The sequence below is a fragment of the Mandrillus leucophaeus genome, unplaced genomic scaffold (genome assembly GCF_000951045.1).
Source record: "Mandrillus leucophaeus isolate KB7577 unplaced genomic scaffold, Mleu.le_1.0 Scaffold55, whole genome shotgun sequence".
NCBI lineage: Eukaryota > Metazoa > Chordata > Mammalia > Primates > Cercopithecidae > Mandrillus > Mandrillus leucophaeus.
In genome coordinates this window covers 2,262,135-2,279,853 of record NW_012105919.1, presented here as the reverse complement: position 1 = coordinate 2,279,853, position 17,719 = coordinate 2,262,135, and the positions used below count along the sequence as shown (strand labels likewise).

The following is a 17,719-nucleotide window of genomic DNA, read 5'->3' as shown; positions in this document are numbered from 1 at the left end:
TCTACTGTAGGATACTTAATATCAAAGCAGGTGCGCTAAGGGTGTGTTTTTAATATCCCGGAAGGTAGCTGTCAAATGATTTTTCTTCTTCACCTTTAGTTCTGGTTCAAGGTGTCTCTAGAAAAAGACAAGACTGAGCTATTCTCTTTGGTGGATTAGAGATCTGCTTCAGGAGGAGGAAGGTTGGCCAGAGTTGGGCAGCACTGAAATTCCACATCCTCGAGCTGGCACCAATTCTGTAAGCTTCCTTTTTAATATCTCCTGAACCAAAATGAGTGTCATTAGCTGGAAGTTCCCAATTCAGGCATTTTCCTATTTTACCAGTAGGGGGCAGGAGACACTCAGAAAAAAAATGCAATAAAGAAATCCAGAGGGCATGAAGGCTGAAAAGACACAAAGATGTACAAAGCTGCTTATTGACATAGATGGACTCATAAGCATTTGTTAATATTCCCAGATTGCAGTGGGGAGGACAAAGGGAAGAGCAAGTATTTGGGCAGGGCAAGGGTTTTGTAGAGAGATCATGGTCTTAATTGAGCCTTTAAATATTGTGACAGCAAATCAAGATTCTGAAAACTTTTTAATTCACATATAGCAATTTGTACATTATAGCAAAATTTGCATTATTCAAGAATAAGTTACTTGTACAGTACATAAAACAATACATAAAAATTTGCCAAATACCTTCTGCCTATAATGATACAAGATGAATCCACTTTGTTATCACAATGTGCTGTATATTCTAACCAAATACAGGATGTCAGATGTGTCCTTGTTAATATACTCGCAAGTTCCTCTAGCTTGTGGGAGATGTTAGAGCTAACACATTTGCAGTAAGGGACTTAGCCCTGAATAGAAAGCATGAAGGAATCGCAGGCAACCCTCAGGGAAGAGTCCAAGGCCTTGACTTTAGGTTAAGAAACTGTTATGTAAAAATAGTGTTCTCTGGCCCAAGATTTTAATGATTGCTATTCCTTTTTCCTACGGTCCAGAAATGATCAAAGGCAGAAGATTTATACCAGATAAAGCCATATGGATTGCTGGTCTAAAATTCAAGGCAGGTTAGTTGACTTAATTCTTTGGTGCTGGTGACTGTTAGTTTGTAAAAGTTCAATAAAGTCAGATGAAGGAAGTGATGGTGCCGGGAGCTGTCAAGCTCTACTGGTGGGGTCTGTAATTTTAGAGCTAACTGGAGGGATCATGATGTCTACTGTCCAGTTTGGTGCTGAGCCATGGCTCTCGGTAGAAGTTGCTGGCTGGGGCCTGGTCGGGACTAGAAGGAGAGTGGTGGGATGTGCTGTGCCTATGGTGGGCTAGCTGCAGCCAGTGGGGTGCCTGCCCCACACTGCTGCCCACCCCTTCATCAGCTGGGTCTGCTCCCGCACAAAGAAAAGGCGTTGGCTTAGTGTCACTTCTTCCTAGGGCCATGAGAGTTTTTTGTCAGCATGTATTTGAGCTGTCCTGGTAACTTGGACGAGTTTAGAAAGGAAGCAGTCTGGAGGTGGGTGCTTTCCAAATCTCTGCCACGGAATCTGAAGTTGTACTTTGCAGCCTGTTAGAGCTGCCAAGTTTGCTCTACCTGGTGTGCCTCTTGGCACCACCTGAGAGATGTGTGTAGAGAGGCTGCTAAGAAATGAGTGCCCCTGGTGTGAAGACGTCATATCCCAGATGTTTAACTTCTGGCTGGAGGGAAGGAACTTAATTTGGTTCATTATCTACTGGGCATCTTTCCTGTGCGGAGGGGAGGACCAATGACTTTTGGGCTTTCTCCTTTAAAAAACTTCAGACTATTACTTACTCTTTTGGTTCACACTAGTTAGCATTCATTTTCCAGAGAAAGCTGCTTGACTTTGAGGAGATAAAGACAGTCCTTAAAAATGGACTGCAAATCTGGATCAGTGTCAGGTCTGCTTTAGGGTCCATGAAATCACCCAGGAGTGTTGGTACTAAAGTGGTACAGACTGGGCATGGTGGCTCACGCCTGTAATCTCAGCACTTTGGGAGGCCAAGGTGGATGGATCACCTGAGGTCAAGCGTTTGAGACCAGCCTGGCCAACACGGCGAAACCCTGTCTCTACTAAAAATACAAAATTAGCCGAGTGTGGTGACTGGCGCTTGTAATCCCAGCTACTCAGGAGGCTGAGACAGAATTGCTTGAACCAGGAAGGTGGAGGTTGCAGTGAGCCAAGATCGCACCACTGCACTCCAGCTTGGTTGACAAGAGTGAAACTCCGTCTCAAAAAAAAAAAAAAAAAGAAAAACAGTGGTGCAGAGGGGTGTGTTTCCCCACCCTCTGAAAGACCCAAAGAAAATTCTAAAAGAAATCTGACCTCTTGGAGTACAGAGACTTAAGTAGAAGGAGCAGACCTAACCCTTCTCCCAGGCAGTCAGTCCTGCGAGTTTTAGGCCAAGGTTTCATTTTAGCCTCTGATTGATGTATCTGTAAAGCTGATCTAAACTCCCAGTTTCCTAGAAGCCACAGCCGTGAGCCTGGGGGTTGTACTGAATGGCTCTGTTGGCACCCAAGAGCAGCTGATTCCACTGTCACTGCCCCCTTGTTTCTGAGCCTCCAGACAAAGATTCTGGGAGGAGCCAGCCCCCCATGAATTGTATCACTTGTATAGATAGAGATTTGACTTCAGGACCTCCCTGGATGGTGGAGATTGTGTGCGCCCATGTGTGCATGGAGATACATTCTCAATCCAATGAAGCAGTAGCCAGCTGGAACAGAACACTGATTGTGGGCTATTAAAAGAGTTTCTCATTAGTTACGGCACCAGATTCCCAGCTTCCATTTTGGCTCAAAAAAGGAGCCCAAAACCCACTTGTGGGATAATTTAATAAGCCATTAGATGCTTGGAGGGCACCGAGCCAGCCTTGTTGTTGAAGGATTTACTAGAAAGGGCCCAGGAGTCCTCCTTCCTTTTTTGCTTGTTCTTCCCCCAACCCCAGTTAATTTAACTATCACTGTAAAGCTGCTGTAAACCAGAATCCAGTTTTTTGTTCGTAAGGCACCAGGGTAGAACTGTTCTTTGCCACCCTATTTCAGTAATTGCCTGAATTTCCCTGAAAGGGTGACATACTTCACTTCTTGACATTTAGGAAGGACAGTGGCCGCTCAGCAGCAGTGACTGTCCCGAGGATGCAGTAGACAAGTCAGCGTGCTGGCTCAGACTGTGAATTAGGTAGGGTTTGCATAGCTCTCTCCGACTACAAAAATTGCATGGGTGTTAGTTGAAACAGTGCACTGAAATAAGCAGTGGTTTAGTTTTGAACCTGAATCCTTTAAAGAAATTAGTCTGAGGTAAAATGTTTAAAATCATTTTTGACCTTCAGCTTGTCCCTCTGACAGAGCTTTTGTCCTAAAGCTGAGAGTAGAAGCAGGATTAGGTGTGGTCATCTGTGGCATGGACACAGTAGACCTGCCACATGGACTGACGGTAGATGGGAGAACCGCTTATTAGTGTTCTGGGCTTCCTGATGACCCCCACTTCCCATAGAAAGTCTGTCATCTGCTGTGACAGTGTCAGTGAAAAAGAGAACAAGTTTCCACTGCCAGCTCTGGCCCTCACCCCAACTCCTTTCTCTAAGAGTAACAGGGACTGGGCATAGGGACCCCGGGCAGGAGCTAGCGGCATCCTCTAACAAGAACTACATCTGTAAACAATAAGGAGAAAGCCAGGTGATAGATGAAACTTACAGGAGGGCCCTTCAACAGGCCTAATAGAAGGGTCACGTCCAAACTGGCACGAGCAGTTAACAGTGTCCCTTAAATCTCTCTCTGGAAGGAAGGAAAGATCAATTACATTCACAAGTTCACACTTCTGCCTGTGTTCCTCAAGGGCAGCTGTTGAGGCCTGGAATTCCTCTCTGGTCAGAGAGGTGTGTACTGATTGTCTATGGCCCGCAGGTGGCTCCGGGAGGATGAGTCCATTTCGTAGTCCGAGTCCCGGGCTCGATTCACAGGCTCAGGCTCCAGGTGCCGCAGGCTGTTGGCCAGTTCTTCGGGCGAAGGCACCAGGTGGAAGATCTGCTCGGGGGGTGAGGATCGCCCTGGGAGACCCTCTGGGCTGAGCCCCCGGGGACAGCCAGAAGAGTTAAGGTGGGGAAGGCCCAACTCTGAATCCCAGTGAGGAAGGGAGAAAGGGAACAGGACAGTGTTGCAGGAACCTAGGACAAGTGACCGAGAGAGACCACACCATCAGTCTTAAGGCAAGTGCTGACAGGACACAGAACAAGATCCCTGTACCCTGTACCTTGTCTGCAGCAAGCCTCTACCCAGTGTCAGCCACCCCCTTTAGCAAAGGGCAGTAGGGTCAGACCTGGTGGCTGGGAGACGACTACCACGTAGCTGGAGAGCCGGACGTCACAGGCAGCGCCGCACTCGAGTGGAATGGGCGAGCGCTGGAAGTGGTGGAGCATGTCCACGACCGAGGGAAAGTGGAGGTGCTGCACACGGCACTGGCCCCGCTCGGTCAGCGACAGGCGCAGGTGCTGTGGGAGGAGAGGATGGTGGGCTCGGGCTGTCCCTCTAGGACCCTGAACTCCAGTGGAGAGGAGTGGCACGGTCCTGCCTGCCCCGCCCCATACCTTGGCTATCCCCTGAAAGTTGAAAGTGAGCACGTATTCCCCACGCCGCGTCTCGCTCTGCCGCACCAGGAACACTCCATGAGCATCAGGGCCCTGCAGCTGAACCAGCTGAGCTGCTTTCACTCTGGAGATGGGGCCATGGAACCAGGGGTAGCAGGACAGGAAATGGTCTGTCTTCTGGCAGGCTGGGTCCAGCAGCCCCCCAGGAGAAGCACCTGTTAGATTAAGATGGGTGATGGTGGTCGCAGGGGGCTGCCTTATGTCCTGAGCTGAGTCTGGGTTCCAGCATACCCAGAATACAATGGCCTAGCCATTGGTTTACTCACCTTGGTTAAGAGAATCTGTGCTGCCCCTTGGGGAGCTGGATGTGCTGGGCTCTAGGGCTGAGGGAATATGCATCTCTGCTTCTGTGCTCTCCAGCCTGCTGGAGAAGAGGCTGAGGTTAAGAATCTGGGCAGGTCAGGGGGTGGTAGCAGCAAAGGTCGTGCCAGGGACGAGGGCCTGGGACCTCACCCTCGGCCTGTGCACTCCCGGAGCTCAGCCATCCATGAATTCAGCTGCTGCTCATCTCCCACCTCAAAGATGATGTCTGTCCGGTCCTTCACCTGGCAGGAAGGAAGGGAACAGGGTTGGGTCTGATGTATGTGTATGTATTTGTATTGCCCCAGGGTGTGAAAAGCCTTGTCACTCACCTTCAGCACAAAGGTGTAGAGGTTGTCAGGCATCTCAAGGCGTGTGCACCGCCGGACCTCCTGGATGCTGGAGCAAGCTGCTTGTAGCTTGGGCCTTGAACTCTACGAGACCAAGATGGGGTACTCAAAGCTTGTTCCTGATGCTTTTTTTTCCAGCCAGGCCTGAGTTTGTCTATAGTCTCCCCAGGAGTCCCCCTTTTAGAGAGAGTATCCATGGTGTTGCTGTGCAGGCTCTGAGCCTGTAGTGAGGTCCAGGGTGCCTTACCCTAGCCTCCTGAACACCATTCACACTGAGGTCCTAAGCAGCGTGTGCTGGCAGAAGGCCAGCCCCTTGGACCTCGACCTGGGGACATTTCCACTCTGCCATGTGTCTGACATCCGTTTCTCTTCCCACTGGTGAGCAAAGAGCTCCCTGCCCAGCCAGGTGATGCCAGCTGCTGACCCTCTCATCACACCAAGCCCAAAAGGGACAGAGCCTAGCATGGCTAGCCCAAGTTACAGCCACTGTAAAACCACAAAATCTTGGCCCTGGACCTTCCCAGGACACCCGGCACATAGGGCTGCAGGGTGGCTAGGAGTTGGCCACTGTTCCTTTGCTGGCAGGAACTCTGCTCCCAGGTCTTGACTGACCCTGCAGATGCTTCCTGTGCTGGGCACTCTGCAGCCAAGGAGCCAGCTGCTTCCGGTTGGGAATCTGCTCAGGAGGGGGTTTGCCCCTCCCCTTCCTCTTGTGATAAGACTGAAAAGATGACCAAAAGAAGAAAAGAGGAGAAAGAGATGAAGTGAGGAATGGACAGAAGTGGTCCCACTGGTCCCCTTCCATTCAGGTGTTCCTGGAAAATACTATAGCCCCTAACAAACCAGGAGCAGGGGGATGGAAAGCAGAGGCAGGCCCAAAGGATGTTCCAGCAACCGTGGCTTCAGGTAATCCAACCTCCACCCAAGCCCAAAAGGGCACACCTTGGACTGGAGCTGCTAGTGCTATTAACCCCCAAAAGCTTAACCTTGCTTTAGACACAGAGGTAGCAGGTACCTCTGTTGGAAGGATCATGACCCAGTGGCCTGGCCACCTCCTTTATCCCTCTTCCCCACCTGCAGGGGAGTCAATGAACAGTGAGGTAAGAGGGCATCCTGGCAGGAGCAGGATGGCCACCTGGGCCCTCTCAGCAGGTCTCCTGGGAGCTCCCAGGCCTGCTCTGGTTGGCGGACACAACAGGCTGGAGGAGAGTAATGACTGCAGGAACGACCAACACTGGCCACAGCTTACTGCAGCCTCTCACTAGAAAGCTGCATGACTAGAACATTCCAACCTGAAGTGACCAGCACCAGCCAGGGCATTTTCACCTCCCACTCCCAGAGGTCCAGCAGCCAGGAAGGGGCAGGCAGAGTGAGGCCTCGCATGGCATCCACACGGGCACTGGACACAGTGCAGGGAGTGGGGCCTCTGTGCTCTTGCCCATTTTCACAGCTAGCCAGCCCTGCGGAGCCTTCATTTCCTGTCTGCAAGATGGGTAAGGTGCGAGTGGCCACTTCCTTCTGCTACTTTTCCAGTTGGCCCTGCCTGGCCTCCACCCTCCCCACTGGCTGCAGGCCTTAAGGATCACTGGCAGGATATAGGCCAGGCCTGGAGGGGAACGGGCCTGGTCTCCCTTTCAGTTCCGCTCCAGGCCTAGTCCCCAGTATCAGTGCTGAGATTAACCAGCAGAGCTGCCGGTTTCACTCTGACTCTGGCCCCTGCAAGCCAGCTCCACCCCCAGCAGCTGAGGAACTGCTGAGCAGGCAGGCAGTGGTGAAAAGAGGATTCCCGTCCTCACCCATAGCCAGCCTGGCTGCCACCTGCCTGCTGGCTGAGCACAACCCAGGGGTTCTTCCCCGACTCCCCACAGCAGTCCGTGAGAGCCGCCCAGGCCTAGAGCCACAATCTCAACCCAAGCCTGCCAAGTATCAGAACCCGGGTCTACCACTGAGCTACCTGGCGGTATGGGTATCCTATGCCAGAGGCTCCAGCCAGGTTGCAACATGTGGGCACACGGGGGCAGGACAATCCCTGCTGCAGCCGAAACCTCACCCTGCACAGCCCAGGCTCTGGACTCTGGCCACTGCAGGGAAGGACCACCAGATGCCCATCTGATTAAGCTATATGGGGGGATGGGTGATGGGGGAGCCAAGCTCAAGTCTGGGGGCTGTGTCAGCAGCTGTGGGGGATTGAGGTTCCCTTCTCTCATGTGCCCGCTATTCCACCTCCCTCAAAAGTCAAGCCAGGCCAGCAACAGCTGCTCCCTGGACCCAGCTTAGGCCATACTGTGGTTGAGTGATCACAGTGGCCAAATCATTTCAGGTATTTGTGGTTTGAACAGAATGTCACCCACCACATCCTGCAGCATCTATTTCTAGGGAGCAAGTCTTCTCCATTTCCAGCATCCAAATAGATGGCTTCTGTTTGTTACGGCCACTGTGGCTCCAGTGGAAATAATCCATTTCTTTCTTTGTTCTGGCTGCTAGGAAGTCTCAAAGTCAAAGATGCAGGCCAGCTCTGACACTACTCCAACAGTAGGACTTGTATTTATTTCAACAGCTAACTTTATCCCAGATGTTACAGTTCTTTTACCCTCTAGAGTTTTTTGGTTTTTCTTTTTTTTTTTTTTTTTTGAGACAGAGTCTCAAGACTCTGTTGCCTAGGCTGGAATGCAGTGGCGTGATCTCGGCTCACTGCAACCTCTACCTCCTGAGTTCAAGCGATTCTCTTGCCTCAGCCTCCGGAGTAGCTGGGATTACAGGCGCCTGTCACCACACCCAGCTAATTTTTGTAGTTTTAGTAGAGATGGGGTTTCACCATGTTGGTTGGCCAGGTTGGTCTCGAACTCCTGACATCAGGTGATCCGTCCGCCTTGGCCTCCCAAAGTGCTGGGATTTCAGGTGTGAGCCACCACACCAGGCCCTGCCCTCTAAGTTTTAAGATTCAGCCCTGACCCTGCCACTTCCTATGCAACCCTGAACAAGGGGTTCGGCTCTCCATTCCTTAGTTGTCATCTGTTAAGTCAGAGCTCATTTTTTCACAAGGTGAGCTAACACAAGCGAAAGGCCTGACTCGCACAGCTGTTAACAGGCCTCGCACAGCTGTTAACAGGCCGGTGAGTAAAGCCTGCTTGGGTCCCACTACAGTACTGACAGCATGACAGTCCCCTCTGAGTGGCCCAGCCACTGGGTACACACCCAGCTTCTCTCAGCCTTACAGAACTATTGCTCCATTTTGTCACATGCTCCCTTACCATCCTGCAATAAATTCCACATAATATAACCAACCTATTACCCTAACTAATCGCAAGACAGGGACAACAAAGGAATGTCACTTAGCCAAAATAAAATGTGCTTCAGTGCGACTGCAGACAACACGACCAACTACTCGGCTGCTTCTGAGCTGTGAAAAGAAGGCCAAGAACATAAGGGAACCAAAGGGTAGGGGAGCCAGGAAAGCCAGCCAGGTTCCAGATTCACCCAGGGCCTACATGGAAATGCAGTCCCAGGCTCCCTTCAGACGGCCCTGTGCAATGATCAGTCCCCCTGCAAAGGTCTCTGAGCCACAGTCCCCTCATCTGAGAAGTGGAGATGAAACACAAGCCTCATGAGGGCACGCAGCTCTCCCTGACTCCCGCCTACCTGAGGATCCCTCTTTCTCCCACCTGGCTGTCCAGCCCACCCGGAGGGAATGTGACGGGCTGGAGGCAATGGACCCTTCTTCTCTAGGCCTCACTTGCCCTCATGCTGTCACCTGGAAACTGTCTTGCTACCTACTGCCCCTTCCTGTGTGCTGAGGGACAGGGGACCTGCCTTGGCACAAACATTTATAGGGCCAGGATGGTCCTCCTAGAGTCTTCCGAGGTACTGGGCCACACCCCCACCCTGCCAGGTCCTCACAACCACCTTGAGTGGGGTCTGTTACTGGTTTTTCCCTCAGGCATTCAGCAGAGTGACTGGCCAGGCCCTCATGGAGCTTCCACCCTAGCAAGGGCTGAGACAGGCAAATGGGGGCAGGGCAGGGTTGCACACACCAGTCAAAGGCCAGAGCCCTGGTGGCATGACCATACCTGCGTGGAGAGCAAGGCTGATGGCACGGCCTCTGGTGAGACAGCAGGAAGAGGCACAGGTAAGGCTGCCACAGAAGCCACCATGGGGCTTCAGGGCTGTAGGAATCAGCTTGAGCTTTTTCTAAGGTCGGGAAGCTCATAACAGGAGCAGGCCTGCTGGCTGGCCCCCTCCTCCTGGGATGCTAGAGGGCAGGACACAGGACAGCATCTGACACATCCCAGCAGCAAGGGCCAGGCCCAGACCAGCGTTGGGGAGAGACCGCCTTCCTCCGGGAACCCCCAGGCCACACTAGCTCCCTGGGGGTCCTATCTCCCCCAGGGCCTTTGAGCCCACGTTCATCTGTGTACAGCAGCAGTGGGATAGGCCTCAGTCAACCCTCCAGCACCAGCCACGCCTCTGCCACACCCATGCCCTCAAGGAGGCATCTGGCAGCCTGGGCCTAGCTCTGCCACTCACTACCTTTGAAACCTTGGGCAGGACATTAACTGGAGGTTCAGTTTGCTTTCAGTAATAGGGGGCCTGTAAGCAGGTCCTGTTGACCTTCTTACTGGAGGAGGAGGAGAAGAGGGTCTGAAAAGGCGCAGAGCAAATTCCAGATCCTGTCCTGGATGGCTGAATCCCTCACCCCAGCTCAGAACCTGAAGTGGATGCTGCCAGGATGGATGAATGAATGAATGAATGAATGAGCATTATTATGGAAAATACTTAATCCAAGCTTACTGTCTGGTATCAAAAAGTTAACCTACTTGGGAAGCTGAGGCAGGAGAACCGCTTGAACCTGGGAGACAGAGGTTGCAGTGAGCTGAGATCACGCCACTGTACTCTAGACTGGTCGACACAGTGAGACCCTGTCTTAAAAAAAACAAAAGATGCCTTGCCTCCTTCCAAAAATGATTTTAGTCAGGTTAGAGACACCCAGAAAGAGCCGGGAGGGAGACAGCTGCTATAAGACAGACGAGTCCCTCTTGCCACAGACTTGTCTCTGAGCTTCCTGGCAGCCAATGCAAAGAAGGATTACTCCGAGAAAGGACAGTCATTTTTGGACAGAGAATGCTGCTGCTTAGCTCCATTAAAGACTCTGAGAAGTCCTGCAGCAGAGAAACCTGTTGAACCCATACATTACCCAAACTTTGACCTCTTTCGTAGACCTTATTACCATCCCAAGGTAATAAGGGATTTAGGTGAGGAAGGTCCTCACCTTGCAAACTCTCCCTAAACATGGTGCCTCTCAGCCATCCTCTGGGCAGCATCGAGACTGAGCCTAGTTGCTAAAAGCCACCCAGTATCCTGCCCAGAAATACCTCAGGACTGCAGAACCACCATGCAGCAATTCCACCACCCTGAGGTTTGGGACAGTCAGTCCTGCGCTTGAGTCCCAACTCTGCCTTCTCTTCCATAGATAAGTGACTTACCTCTCCTAGCCTCAGTCTCCAGTGTTTTTTTGTTTGTTTGTTTGTTTGTTTGTTTTTAAGAGATAGGGTCTTGCTCTGCGGCCCAGGCTGACTCACTGCAGCCTCAAACTCCTGGGGGCTCAGGTGAGCCTCCTGCCTTGGCCTCTTAGGTAGCTGGGATTACAGACACATGCCACCACACGTGGCTGATTATTTTTTTGGAGAGAGAAAGAGGATCTCGCTATGTTGTCCAGGCTGGTCTCAAACTCCTGGCTCAAGTGATCCTTCTGCCTCGGCCTCCCAAAGTGAGTCTCCATGCGTGTGTGTGTGTGTGTGTGTGTTTTGTTTTTGAGGCAGGGTCCCTCTCTGGGGGTGTGTGTGTGTGTGTGATTTTTGAGGCAGGGTCCCTCTCTGTTGCCCAGGCTAGAGTATAGTGGCGCATACTGGCTCACTGCAGCCTTGATCTCCTGGGCTCAAGCAAGAGTCTGCATTTTCTAAGGTGGGATAATAATGCCACTAACCTCCCCTGAGAATATGAGCATAGTGTGTGCAAAAGAGTTCCCGGGGGGGTATGGAAGGCTATCAGGGGGATGGTAGGGCAGGGAGGAGCACAGGGCCTTAGGAGCTCAGCCTTAGGAGAGACTTGGGAGCAAGAAGGCCCCTCCCTGCGCAGCCCTCCTGAGTTGTCACTGCCCTGCTCCCATGCACCAGAGGCTCAAGAAGGCCTCCCTCCTCCTCTTTCATCTTTGGGTCTTGGCCAGGCACAGAGTAAGGGGCAATAGTGTTTGCTGAATATTCTACAAAGTGGAGATGGTGGAGGAGAAGGCATTGGAGGTTAAGGGAATAGCAAGAGCCAACACCCGGAGGGCAGAAGGCACAGCCCCAGGCTAGAAGACAGCAGGGGCTTGACTGTGGCTGGAAATGACGCTCACAGACCCCACATCGCCCTTTAGTGAGCATCTGATGTGTGCCGGGCATTGGAACCTGGGTGACCCGCCAGCAGTTTCCAGATTGTGGAATTCACAGGCCGGCAACATTTCAAGTTTTCCAAGAGGAAGTCACAGAAATGAGTATCACACCATCAAGGAAAGGACACCACGAAACCAAGTAGGAAGGTCATGGTTCCAGAGCAAAGGACAATCCTGGGCATCATGGTCAGTGAGATTTACGAAGGAAAAGCCTCACAACCCTGCCCCAGGCCATCTCTGTGGGAGCAGTGTGTGTGAGCCTCACGTGGCCCTCCTGTGCCTTCACCCACTTCACAGATGAGAAGGCTCAGAGACCTTCAAGCGGGCGTGAACACAGCACAGGATGCTTCTATGACCTGCTGGCACATGACATCTGGAAGGGAACCTGGAATCTGCATTTTAACATGGGTGGCTTCTGAGCTGGCTGGGGTCTGAAGGAGGTCAAGAGAACTGGGCAGGGAGGCCTCTGTCCCCCATTTTCCCCCAGATGACAGGGAGCCACAGAAGACTTGCAGGAGGGGAGGCAGGACCCATCTCTCAAAGGCAGAAAGTGGTGGATGCTGGGAGCCGAGCAGCCAGGATTCCAGTCCCAGACAACCACTGGGGGAAAAGGGTATTCACAAGGACTCCCAGTGAGGAGAGAGGAACCAGGCTAGAAAACAGTGTGACACCTGGGCCCCCTGGGAGTTGGACAGCATCAAAAACGCATCAGTCCCATCAGACTATGCCCAAGTCTGTCCAGAATTAGCTATTTCCACCTGCAGCACACTGTTCCAGCCTCCCCTCCTCTGCTCAAAACTCCCCTGCGGCTACAGGAGGCTGAAGCAGCGAGGTCAAGGCTGCCGTGAACTATGATGGTGCCACTGCACTCCAGCCTGGACAACAGAGCAAAATCCCATCTCAAAAAACTCCTGGCCAGGCGCAATGGCTCACGCTTGTAATCCCAACACTTTGGGAGGCCGAGGCGGGCAGATCACAAGGTCAGGAGTTCAAGACCAGCCTGGCCAATATGGTGAAACGCTGTCTCTATTAAAAAATACAAAAATTAGGCCAGGTGCTGTGGCTCACACCTGTAATCCCAGTACTTTGGAAGGCCGAGGCAGGCCGATCACCTGAGGTCAGGAGTTATACACCAGCCTGACCAACATGGAGAAGCTCTGTGTCTACTAAAAATACAAAATTAGCCAGGTGTGGTGGCACATGCCTGTAATCCCAGCTGCTTGGGAGGCTGAGGCAGGAGAATCGCTTGAACCCAGGAGGCAGAGGTTGCTGTGAGCCGAGATCATGCCATTGCCCTCCAGCCTGGGCAACAAATGCGAAACTCCATCTCGAAGAAAAAAATATGTATACAAAAATTAGTCGGGCATGGTGGCAGGTGCCTGTAGTCCCAGCTACTTGGGAGGCTGAGGCAGGAGAATCACTTGAACCCGGGAGGCAGAGGTTGCAGTGAGCCAAGATCGCACCACACTGCAGCCTGGGCAACAGAGCAAGACTGTCTCAAAAAAGAAAAAAACAAACTCCCCTGTGGTCCCCATCTGAGAGACCCCCGTTACCTCCTCAGCCTCTTGGGCCTCCCTCCCTCGCTCTGATCCAGCCACACTGGCCTCCACTCTTCTTCAGTGTACCAAGGGTGCTCAGGGCCTGTGCATCTGCTGTGCCCTCAGAGAGGCAACTCCCCCCACAGCTTCACAAATATGACTGCTGCTCAAAGTGTCCTCTCCTCAGGGAGGCCCTCACTGACCACAGTATCTAAATCCCCAGTCGCAGAAGCCCCTTAACTTCCTTCCCTGCCTGTTGTCCTATGAGCTAGTCTTGCACATTCCTTGATGCAGGTCTCTACCGTGACTTGGCTTTGCTCACATGGTGTCCTTGGCCACAAGCCAGTGCCTGCTAGGTGGTGGGTGCTCAACATTAATCATAGGCCTTTTGCTGGCCAAGCATCCTTTGTGCTGGGTAATGGGGGGCATAGGGGATGATGGCCCCTACTGCCATCCCCCACTCCAGCCAGTGAAGACCATGAGTGATAGGGATGCTACAAGCCAGTGCTATCAGGGCAGGGGTGGGCCTCCCAGGACCCCTCCAGCTGGCCGGGGGAAGAAGGCAGGCTGAAAGGCAGGTGCAGGTGTGTCAGCCCCCTGACCTCCCTGCAAGGGCACCATCAGGAGCCCCCATACTACAGACTCTGGGAGGCAAAATCACGCAGTACCCCAGCCACAGGGAAGAGCCAAGTGGAGCCAGGGCTCCAACCCTCATCTGCCCACCTCCAGCCCCAACACCCCCAACACCTGGTCTCCCTCCAGCCGCCTTCCCACCCACACCTTCTCCTGCCGCCCAGCCCCTGCATTTGTGATGCTCTATCTGACCCAAACTGCATGTCCCAGCAGAGAAAACCTCCCCTCCTCCAGGGAGCCTTCCCTGACGACTAAGTCATGGTTAGTGCAATTCCTGTGCCTCTTCCTCAGCACTGAGCTTATCGGACCGGCCATGGTTTCCTGATGACGCAGCTGCCTCCACCATCTGACTGCGAGAGTCCGTCTCAGGGTTGGAGTGGGCACCAAACCTTGCTCCCAGCTGAGGCCCAGCCCTGGGGCAGGCCCAGAGGAGGTACTTGGAGGGTTTGCCAGGTGGGTGGATGGATGAGCACTTGAGTAGGTACCTGGGACCCCCAAGCTCTCAAGTGCCTGGGAAGCAGAGGGAGGTATGAGGTGTGACGGGTGATCTCAGCCCCCTTTTCCCCAGCTCCTTGGGGGGCAAACTGAAGGCAGTGAGCCAGTTCCAGCGACTGAATCAGTGTGAGAACTATAGGCCACAGAGCGCTTCTCTGCTATGCCCCCAGCAGGACCCCAAGCCCGGCCCCTCCTTCATAGACCCTTCAAATGCTGGACCCCAATCAAATCACTTTGGCCCGCTGGGTTTCAGTTTCCTCACCTGTAAAATGGAGATGATAATGGAACCCAGTCCTTGGATGTGTGCAAGTGGAGCCTGCTTGCTGCCCTCAGCATCCAGTGGGCCCAGTCCACAGGGCAGCGGCTTGTAGACCCCCACCTCCCTGTTCATTATGGGCCAGATCCCCCCTTGGTCTGCACCCTGCTGCCTCAGGCCCCCTCTCCCCACAGGGGAGGAGGAAAGAGAAGGGAGAAGCTTCCAGAAAAGCCACATGGGTCAAGTCATCTTTCCCCCTTTCCTGGCAAGAGCCCCTGGTACCAGAAACAGAAACCTCCCCCTACTTCCCAGACATCTGAGGGCTTTGGGGGTCCCAGGCCCCCACCCAAGTGCTCATCCATCCATCACTCGGCAAATCCTCCAAGCATCTCCTCTGGGCCCAACCTAGGGCTGGGCCCACCCCAACCCTGAGAGGAATTCTCCCAGTCAGATGGTGGAGGCAGACACAGACACAGTGAGTGTGACACCCCCAAATACAGAAGCCCTGTTGAGAGTCAGATCCCCCCTCCAGGCAGGTGGCACCCCAGCTCACACTGAGTGAGTGTGGTGTGGGCAACAGGACACACACCAGCCTGCTTTTCGTGTGTGTGTGTGTGTGTGTGTGTGTGTGTGTGTGTGTGTGTGTGTGTGTGTGTGTGTGTGTGGCGGGAGGGGGACGGGGGGAGTGATTAGCCAGAGATGCTGGGACAGACAGGACTTGACCTGTCTAAAACCCCACCCAGAGTGAATTCCCCCTCAGTTCCCATCACGGTCTTTCTGCCTAGAATCACAGGGACACAGACACAAAGACCCCTCTCAGAGAGACAGCGACCACCACCCCCCACCCCAACACAGAATCATGATGGCAAGGACACAGAGCCCCTTTCAGAAGCTAGAGTGGCCTCCCTACAGCGACAGACACCCAGAGGAAGACCTTCATGCAGGGAAAGACAGCCCCCACCACACCTGCTTCCAGACCAGCCCAGAGTCCCCAGCAGCGACATGGTCCCCTCCTCAGATGTGGGTGCCGACTCCACCAGGTGGTCAAGGGTGGAGGGGCCAGTTACACATGGCCCCTGCAGCCTGCTGTGAGGATGGCGGGACACTTCCGCTCTTGGGTCTGCCATGGTGGGGCTATGCACAAGGCCTGGGAGCAGTGGCTTATGAGGGATGATGCCTGGAAAGCCCTACACTCCCCGCCCCGCAGTGGGCCCCTTCCCCATCGCTCATCCCAGTACATGAACAGGAAGTCCAGGCCCCATCCAGCCCACTTGGGAGGAATGTCCTGGGATGGGCCTTGCAGGAGGCAGGATGGAAGGAGGGGAGCCACACTCCCAGGGCCTTTTCCCTCCACATCTTCACTCAAGCTGTACCCTCCGCACAGGGCACCATTCTGGCCAAACCGCTGGGCTTTCAAGTGCTAAATAAGGACAAATAACTGTCAGGCACCGGGAGCTGCGCTACAGTGACAGCCAGCGGGCCAGCACACGGCACAGGGCATGCAGCGGCTTCCATCCACCCGCCCTGTCCCCAGCAGGCCTGAGCCACTTCTGAGGACAGGATGGCATCTCTGGGCAGCACTCAGCTCCATACACAGCAGAGCCACCAGACCCCACTCCAGGCCTGGTCCCAGTGCACCTCCCCTGCTGCATGCCAGCTGCCATCAGCCCACATCTTGCACGACCACATCCTGCTCCCAGCTGTCCCTGTAGGAATCCTTCCTGCCCCCACTGTGGCCAGTCTGGCTAAGCCCAGCACCCCTGCCCTTGGCCACACCTTTTTCAGGTGATGCCTTCTGCTCCTGGCCACCACAAGGCCATGGATGCCCCAAATTACGAGTGCCAGGCTGTGCTGGCCTCCAGACAGATGGGAGAGCAAGCAGCTTCCTTGGCAGGGAGGGGGCGAACCCGGCTCCCTGCAGTGGGTGGGGGTTGTTCACGCCTGTAATGAGCACTTTGGGAGGTCAAGATGGGGAGATCACTTGAGGTCAGGAGTTCGAGACCAGCCTGGCCAACACGGTGAAACCCTGTCTCTACTAAAAACTCAAAAATTAGCCGGGCGTGGTGGCGCATGTGCAGTCCCAGCTACTCAGGAGGCCTAGGCACGGGAATCACCTGAACCTGGGCGGCGGAAGTTGCAGTGAGCCGAGATTGTGCTGCTGCGCTCCAGCCTGGGCTACTTCAAGACGCCCTCTCAAAAACAAACAAAAACCACCAGTGAGGACCGCAGCCAGGCCCCGCATCTGTGATGATCACTGACAGTATCATGAGGCCCCAGGGCTGGGTCTGTTGTAGCACACACCAGTGGGGCCAGGTCCCCAGGCTTGAATGGGGCACTGATGGCCCAGCCCCCTGCCACAAAGCCAGGACCAGCTCGGGGAAGCCCCGGCCAAGCATATGCTCTGTGCCGGGTGTGGGTGGAAAAAGATGTGGTTAAGAAACAACAAAAAACCTCTGTCGCCCATCTCTGGTGGGGGGAGTGCACCAGAGGAGAGGGGACTCGTCACCACCAAGATCCCCAAAGCCCCAGACGACGGTAGCGACTGCCTGCCTTCGAAGAACGATGATTCAGAAGAAGAGGTGAGAGCAAGGGCTTCTGGGGCGGAGGGGCTCCCAGCCAGCTGGCACAGCCAGGCCACGTCCTCCTCCAGCCACGGCACAGCACCAGGAATCCCATGTCCTTCTGAGCTCTACCTGGTATAGACTCTCATTACTATCATTTTAGCTCCTATTTACTGAGCGCTTACCATGTTAACAGGCCTTGACACACAGCTTCTCACTGACATCACAAAACAACAGGAAATCACACCAGCCACACATAACAAAAGCCAGCTGGATTAAATAATTAAAAGTGAAAAAGGAAACCAAGACAGAACTAGAATAAAACCTAAGTAATTATTTATCTGATCCTGGGTGGGGAAAGGCCTTTTTACGGTTTAAAAAATAAAAAAAAAAAAAGAATAAAACCATAAAGGAAAAGATCACTGGATTTTACTGCCTGGAACTTGCAAACCCCCATAGGTCAAGAAATGCAGGAACAAAATTGAGAAGTCAAATTGGAAACCAGGGAA

The 17,719-nt window shown here is 53.4% G+C and overlaps 1 protein-coding gene across 1 annotated transcript; it reads right to left on the bottom strand.

The window, feature by feature from the left end:
• Window positions 1–561: 561 nt before the first annotated feature.
• On the bottom strand, window positions 562–17,366 carry SH2B3 (SH2B adaptor protein 3). Its single transcript, XM_011997881.1, has 7 exons — window positions 17,200–17,366; window positions 5,283–5,384; window positions 5,104–5,195; window positions 4,917–5,011; window positions 4,591–4,805; window positions 4,323–4,494; window positions 562–4,170 (listed from the first exon to the last, which is right to left on the bottom strand). Exons 1-7 carry the CDS (start codon window positions 17,323–17,325, stop codon window positions 3,875–3,877), a joined length of 1,098 nt encoding a protein of 365 aa, XP_011853271.1. The 5' UTR covers window positions 17,326–17,366; the 3' UTR covers window positions 562–3,874.
• Window positions 17,367–17,719: the final 353 nt, after the last annotated feature.